General features: G+C 39.1%; 1 protein-coding gene across 1 annotated transcript in view; it reads left to right on the forward strand.

The window, feature by feature from the left end:
• Positions 1–343: 343 nt before the first annotated feature.
• CCNH (cyclin H) overlaps positions 344–8418 on the forward strand; it is a 25326-nt gene continuing 17251 nt past the window's right edge. The window contains exons 1-4 of the mRNA XM_019641111.1: positions 344–484; positions 2751–2873; positions 4809–4882; positions 6137–6363. Of these exons, the coding sequence (XP_019496656.1) occupies positions 368–484; positions 2751–2873; positions 4809–4882; positions 6137–6363 (541 nt within the window). The 5' untranslated portion in view covers positions 344–367. The remainder of the gene's footprint in view (positions 485–2750; positions 2874–4808; positions 4883–6136; positions 6364–8418) is intronic.

The following is an 8418-nucleotide window of genomic DNA, read 5'->3' on the forward strand; positions in this document are numbered from 1 at the left end:
TGAGGTGGTGCTTTGGTTCCTAAATGTGGCCTTAGATCTGAATCACCAGGACTGCCTGGGAAGCGTTTACCTGGGAGCCTGTATTTCTTAGGTCAGCTTCAGACCCAGTGGAATCTCTTAGGGACCTCAAGTGGAAAAGGACAAAGAGAGGGATTAATGTAAATGAGAATAGCCAACTATTCTGGGAACTTCAGTTATATTATCTTAAAGCATGTATTTCTTATTTAACAGCTGCACTTTCAGTACTAATTAGTGGTGAGTACAGAATATTCTTACATGGAAAGATTGCTGTTGCTGGAGTATAGAAAAGGAGTTACTTTTATAAAAACATCCTGTNGACTTGCTGGGCCTGGTCTCGGACTTAAGGATGTACCACAACAGTAGCCAGAAGCGGCACTGGACTTTCGCCAGTGAGGAGCAGCTGGCACGATTGCGGGCTGACGCCAACCGCAAATTCAAATGCAAAGCGGTGGCGAACGGGAAGGTGAGGACATTGGTGGCCGCCCGGCTTCCCTGACCTCTGAACTCTTGAACAACTGCGGGACCCACCGCCCCCGCCCCCGGGGCTCTCTGCACACCTTTTCCTCCCCTCTTCTCCCCCCGCGGCGTACATTCATTTATTTAATAAACGGGCGAACACCTTGCCAGGTGCTCTGGGTACAGAGGCGGACAACGCTATTTCCATAGTTGAGTGGCAGGCCAGAAACCAGTAACATGGCGTTGGAGACGCTGTAGGATGTCACTGTAGTGCGGAACGAGAGCCATTGACTTGTCAGACGGAGATGTCGGGGAGGGCTTTTCCCAGTAGCTGCTGCGAAGCAGATGGGGAAAGGACATTCCAGGAGGACAGAGCCACAGGTGCACCGTGGGAGGCCCCAGGTTGTAGGGCGGGTTCGTGGAAGCTGAGCACCTGTGCAAGACAGTCTGGAAGAGGTAGGCGGGGCGCTTGTAAGCGAAAGTAAGGAATTTGAACTTTCTGATGCAGGGATGGGGAACCTTTGAAAGATTTTAAACGGGAAATTAACTTTTCAGATGCTGTTCTAGAAAGAGCCCCCCCCCCCCCCCCCCCCCCCGGCATCCTGGTGATGAATGGATTGGATGGGGCAGGGTGGAGGCAGGGAGACAGGAGACCGTTTGCCCAAACCAGCTGACTGAAGATGGTTTGGATGATGGCCTGCCAGCCAAGTTCTTCCTGGTATAGCTCCCAGCCACCTTTTTCTCACAAGCTCCAGCAACCCATTCTAGAACAAGTTTTCCTCCAGCAAGTATTCCATGTCTAAGACTGTTGGGACTGAGGTACTTTTTACCTTAAGTCGCCGCTATCTCATACCGCTTTATTTTTGTGATGCTCAAAGTAGTACATACTGTGCTGCATGCCGGGCATGATTCTAAGCATTTGGCAAGTGTTAGATCTTTTAACGTTCACAGCTGCAGAGGTAAATACTGTTATTATCCTCACTTCCCAGCGGAGGGAAACTGAGGTACAGAGAGAAGTAACTTCTCAAGGCTACATTGCTGGTAAGTGGCAGAGACAAGATTTGAACCCAAGGAATCTGGTTCCAGCATTCCTGCTCTAAACCACAATGCCATGTTGTCTCTATAAAATTAGCACCTGTGCCAGTTTCCTAGCGCTGCCATAAAAATGTTACCACAAACTGTGTGGTTTAAAACAACAGAAATTTATTGTTTCACGGTTCTGGAGGCTAGAAGTCTGAGATCAAGGTGTTGGCAAGTAGTTGCTCTCTGAAGCTTGTAGGGGAGGATCCTTCCTTTCCTCTTACAGCGTCTAGGAACCCCAGGTGTTCCTTCAATTGTGGCAGCATAACTCCAATCTCTACCTCCATCTTTACAGTGTTCTTCCTGCGTCCCTGTATCTTCACACGTTCTTCTTATAAGGATACTAGTCATATTGGATTAGGAACCAACTCTACCCTAGTTCATCTAATTACATCTACGGAGACCATGTTTCAAAATAAGATCACATTCTGAGGTGCAGACATACCTCGTTTTGCTGAGCATGGCTTTATCGTGCTTCACAGGTGTGCGTGTGGGTTTTTTTGGTTTGTTTTTTTACAAGTTAAAGGCAAACCCTCCACCAGCAAAATGATGACTGTTTGCTTTATTGTGGCAGTCTGGTACTGAACTCACAATATTTCCAAGGTATGCCCGTACTGGGGGTGGGGGGGGGTGTTAGGATTTCAGTATATCTTTTATTTTGGTAGTTGTAATTAAACCAGTAACAGCACCTAATGGATATTTTTTGTAAAATTGTATTTATTAACCATCTAGAGTGTATTCTGTAGCATTTACAAAGGTGAATGAAGAGATAATGTTTTCAGGGTCAGAATTATCCTTGAAGTACTTGTTGATTTTTATTTTTACCTCAACCTGCGTGACTTAATAACTGAGTGAGAAAGAAATCTTGAAAACTTTCCAACTATTAACAGTGTGTATCTTCTTTTTGATTTCTAAACAATGATATCAATCCTCTGAGCATATGCACACATTCCATCATGATTGCTTATACCTTAATGAAGCAAATGTCCAATTGACATTCTGAGAAATTGGGAAATTATGGTATAGTTTTAGGTTATTAAATATTTTTCTCAAGCTATTTTGTGTAATGAGCAGTTCTACAAAGTGAAAATGAGATGTGGTATATTTCCCTTTGGCTGGAGATAGAAACTAATCTGGACAGAGAAAAATATTTTAAGTTTTACTGAACTTTTGTTGTAACTTTTGATTGAAAGGTTCTTCCAAATGATCCAGTCTTTCTTGAGCCTCATGAAGAAATGACACTCTGCAAATACTATGAGAAAAGATTGTTGGAATTTTGTTCAGTGTTTAAACCAGCAATGCCAAGGTCTGTTGTGGTAAGTTATGGTGGTGAGGAGGTATAATGTCCTTTAACTGACTTCTGAAATCTGACCTCTTCCAAGTTAGTAACTCAATTCTCTATCCACTTTATTAAAAAATGCACCTTAGTTATATAAATATATAATTTATGTATTTAAGTTTTTGTCACATTACATATTTTTCAATTACTGCGTTAATTATGAATTCCTGTAACATATTTTACAGAGTGTTTCAAGTCTCATTTCATAGTCAAAAGAATTTTGAGGTCTGTTAGACAAGTCATAACATCCTCATTTTATAGAAAAGGGAAAAATTACTTTTCCTCCAACTTCTCAACTAATGAGCAGAACTGGAACCAGAACATTGATTAGTGCTTTTTTAACTCTTATCACATGTTTGAAATAATGCATTAATTAACCATTTGTAATCATGTGCCCCAGCTGAAACTCGTTCCCTAAGGAATTTTTAAACCTGATTAGTAGAAGCTGGAGGTTTTCTTTGGGTAAAACATTGTCTTGTGGTTGATTCAGATACATGGTTCTGAGGACCCCATTTGTGTATGTGTGTGTGTTTATTGTGGGGGAGCAATGGTGAGAAGAAACAGGTAGTTAGAATTTCTTGGCTGTATGAATTTACATACACTGGCCCTGTAATTGTTCCTATTGTGTATATTGTTTATAGAAGGTAGGCTGAGATTAACAAGCTGAAAGGTAAAGAAAAAAGAGGGAGGGGTATAAAATATTTCCCTACTATCTCACAGGTTTGTTGTGAAGATCAAATATGAAAGTCTCTTAATTGAAAGTCTATCTTAAGTTTTAAAATTATACAACTGAATAACTTAGGATGCAATAGGGAATAACGCTTTAGGAAATAGTCTCCATTGTTATAGTCGAAAAAATTGAAGTTTATTGAAAATATCAAGTCCGAAAGTATTCATAATGTCTTCTTAGTTTACCAGACCTGTATCTGAGAGATTAACGATTCTGGAAAAGTTTTAAATACACTTCATTATTTCCTATTTCCAGATTTAGTTCTGTTCTTTTCTGATAAAAGAAGTATAACGTATGGTCGTAGGTTTAAGTGATTTTTTTTTAAGATAAAGAAACTGAATCCTTGAATGAACTTCTTTGTGGGATTTGTTTCTATACAACATGCTTATTTATAAATTGATGAATTTTTTTTGTTTCACATAAAATGACAAAATATTTAAAAGGAAATAGTCTTTTTTATATCATAAAATAGATAAATGTTTATTCCATTGGTTCTAGCCAGATGACGTAGATAAACATACAGGCAGATCTTAGTTTAATCTAGCTCTGTCCCTTATTAGATGTGTGACCTTGAACAAGTCAGTTAACCTCATTGATACTCAGTTCCCTTCTCTGTGAAGGGGAGATAGCAATGCTCCATCAAGCTATTGTAAGGATTAAAATGATAGTTTTGTGCTTGGCACAGAGCTTGGCACATGGCAGTCAGTAAACAGTAGGTGCTGCTTCTATGGTTTGGTTTGGCAGCAGTGATCATGGTTAATATCACAGATCTGCAGTAGATTTAGAGAGAAAGCTTATAGCCCCAACTGTGTTATACTCTCAATAGTTTTACCAGATTGATTGGTTAAGCTTTAAATATTTGTATTTTCCTCAAATTTTTCTAACTTGGGCCACTTTTGTAACTGTGAATTCTAAAATAAACACATGCAACATTTTTTAAATAAGCCAATAACCATAGGAAGGATAACCCAGGGTGGGTGGGGAAGGATAGCAAACGGTCTTATGGCTGTGGTGTTTCTCTAGTAATTTAGCACAATTTATTTTGATTAAAGAAGAATTAACAAGTTTTGGTATTTTGTATGGATAACTTTTTCAAAGAAACTTTTGATAAGTCTTTATAACAATTTAATATGTAATATATTTCTGAATAGATTCTGATAATATATGTATTTTTAATCTTAGGGTACAGCTTGTATGTATTTCAAGCGTTTTTATCTTAACAACTCAGTAATGGAATATCACCCCCGGATAATAATGTAAGTATAAGTCTGTCTAATTTATAGATTTTCATTTAAAGAGACTTTTATACTATGTGTGTGTGTGTGTGTGTGTGTGTGTGAGAGTGTGTGTGTGAGAGAGAGAGAGAGAGAGAGAGAGAGAGAAAATGACTTCCTAGTAAAGGGCAATTTAGACTTGCATTCTATTCTGAACTTAAGATCCTTTATTATACTGCTTATATATTTACAATGCTTCCCTTCCTGTAATACTGATGGCATCTGAACTTTAACTTGTCCAAATTCAAAGTCTGTTTTCTCAAGCTAGATTCCCTAATACCACTGTCTGTTAGTGGTACCTTCTCCCATTTGTTCCGAGTGAGAACCATCAGTGGCAACTCCTCTCCTTCTACATCCAGTCAGTTTACAAGTCCTATAGCGCCATATTCATTTCAGTTGAACAGAGGTGTTGTGTTTCTGCTCTCTGCTGAACACGATGCCTACTGTTAAAGACAGAATTGAAATTAGCATGAGATTCATCAAAGAGCTTGCTGTCAATCACATTGTCCCTGTTTATTTTTTCTCCTTTTCATTCTCATTTCTACCAGTCTAGGGCAGTCCCTTGCTAACTTTCAGTCTTGATTTTTGTGATAGTTTTATTACTTGTTTCTCACTCTGAAATTTATGTAGTAGCCATGAGAGTTTGATAGGTTTATTCCTAAGGTAATAATCTCCTATTTGAATGCCCTTGGAGACTTCCATCGAGGGCTTTCTACAACGTTCCTTTAAGCTACCTTTCCTCCCATGCTCATAGGGTACTTATATATGTGCTGTTGTATTTTTTTTCTCTTCCATCTATATTTCATGGTACAAAGTACTCTTATTCCTCAGTTATTTTGTTTTTCTAGATAGGTTGAACTCTGTGAAAGTACCCTAAGTCAATAATGGTTGAATGCTGTGGCAATATTGTATGGTTGCACCTAATTTTGTAGTCTAATGGATAAAAAGTTTGAACAGGAAACTGTGTCTCTCTTTATGACATCATAGTCACTTGTGAATATTTTAGGCAATTTTAGAATGTACTTTTAGAAATAAAATATTTAGATATTTTTCAAAGTGTGTATATATGAATATATATATATACACACATATACACATCTCCCTCTGTGTGTGTGTGTGTGTGTGTGTGTGTGTGTGTGTGTGTGTGAGTGAAAATGACTTCCTTGTAAAGGGTAATTTAGACTTGCATTCTCTTCTGAACTTAAGATCCCTTATATACTCCATATTTTCATTTAGGCTCACTTGTGCATTTTTGGCCTGCAAAGTAGATGAATTCAATGTATCTAGTCCACAATTTGTTGGAAATCTACGGGAGAGTCCTCTTGGACAGGAGAAGGCACTTGAACAGATTTTGGAATATGAACTGCTGCTTATACAGCAACTTAATTTTCACCTTATTGTCCACAATCCTTATCGACCGTTTGAGGGCTTTCTTATTGATATAAAGGTAACCTTGTTGATATAAAGTAACCTAGTAGATTGTACTCCTTTGCTATTGTTCTGTAACCAGAAGAATCCAAAATTTTATTATAACTTGTAATTACTTGAATTGTTACAACAAAGGGCAGTAGTTCTTAAACTTCAGTGTGTGTCAGAATTACCTGGCAGGCTTATTAATTCATTGTCAGGCTGTAGTTTCAGAGCTTCTTGATTTAGATCAGCAAATACTGGTCAAGGGACAATCGTTAGGACCATTGTGTGTTTAGGGTAATGCTTTTAAAGACTTAAGATAACTCTTTAAAGTGTACTGTCATAGATCTGATTTAAAGAACCATAAAACATTCTTAATTTTAAACTGGAAGATGAATGCTATTTTTAGTGCATTCTAAAGTGGAATTGACATGTAGGCATAAAAAATAAAAGTAAATAAACATTGACAAAAGCAACTTATTTTGTTTTGGCCTTCAAAGGACTTGAATGGTCTGAGTAAAGTCAAACAGAAGTGAGAAACTGGTTCACTAATCTCAGTTGAAAGGTGAAATTTGGGTACCTCCTGTATGCCAAATATTGTGCTTGATCATGAAGCCAGGAACAAGAGAGGAACAGCCTCAACTTTTATACGCCTTACAATCTAATGGGAAAGATGATATATATTTAGTGCAGTGGGTCTCAACCTTCCTAATGCCGCGACCCTTTAATACAGTTCCTCATGTTGTGGTGACCCCCAACTATAAAATTATATTCGTTGCTACTCTATAACTGTAATTTTGCTACTGTTATGAATCATAATGTAAATATCTGATATGCAGGATGTATTTTCATTGTTACAAATTTAACATAATTAAAGCATAGTGATTAATCACAAAAACAATATGTAATTATATATTGTGAAATATTTATTTCTAATTACAAATAAATGAAATTTTGTCTTGAAGCATGGAGACGGATAGAGGAGCAGTGTCTCGGTTCCTAAGACCATCAAAAATATGTGTTTTCCAATGGTCTTAGGCGACCCCTGTGAAAGGGTCGTTCGACCCCCAAAGGGGTCGTGACCCACAGGTTGAGAACCGCTGATTTAGTGTGTTCAGTGTCACAGAGGGGGAAATACAGGATACTTTAGAATGAGATAGTGGATTGAGAGGAAGGGAAAGTAGTTAAGAGAAAGTATCATTTAAAGTGAAATTCATAACAAGAGTAGGAATTAGGTGGTGAAAGAGCATCTCAGTCAGACCTCTTTGGTTAAAAGCCCAGATTCAAGAAGCATGATGCACTAAACGTAAATGCTTAGAGATGGAGGGGGAAGACTGCCACAGAGTGCTGCTACCTGAGTGAAAGGCAGAGTCTAGACTGTGGAGGTTAAGGATTTTCAACAGAGCGATGGGAAGCCAGTGAAAGGTTTAAGTCTGGAGAGTAGCAAATTAGATTTACACCTTTAAAAAAATCATGTTGGCAAGGTCATTGCATCAGCCTCCATCTGATATTTATTGCACATCTGTATGTGTCATGATTCTGGAGAATGGATTAGAAAGAGAATGATTGGGTACCAGTTAATAAGCTGTTAGTTTGACTTGTGTAGTGGCAGGGGGTACAGAAAGAGCTTCTTGGACTTCAGAGATAGTTGGTAGAATCAGTAGAGCTTGAGGTTTAATTGCATATAGAGCAGGAGGACAGAGGAGGAACCCCCAGATTTCTGAGTACATGGTGGTATACTCCCTGATACAGGAAGCACTGGCACAGGAGAGGTTTGTGGGTTTTTGTTGGTTTGTTTTTTAAAGATTTTATTGGGGAATTGGGGGAGGGAACAGCATTGGGGAATCGGGGAAGGGGAACAGACAAATTGCTGTCCTTTTTGTTCTTCAGTCTAGTTGTGGAGGATGTCGCTTCACTGGCCCATGTTGGTATTATCATTGCGCTCTTCTCGGGTGAGGCAGATCGGTCGCCGGCCACTGGACGGCCGCTCACGGCAGCCCACAGCAGTTCACGGCGGCTGCCGGCCACTCACGCTGGCTGCCAGCCACTCATGATAGCTTATGGTAGCCCACTGCAGCCTCACTGCAGCCTATGCCGTTGCTGGCGAC

This window comes from Hipposideros armiger, unplaced genomic scaffold, assembly GCF_001890085.2.
Source record: "Hipposideros armiger isolate ML-2016 unplaced genomic scaffold, ASM189008v1 scaffold_57, whole genome shotgun sequence".
Classification (NCBI taxonomy): Eukaryota; Metazoa; Chordata; class Mammalia; order Chiroptera; family Hipposideridae; genus Hipposideros; species Hipposideros armiger.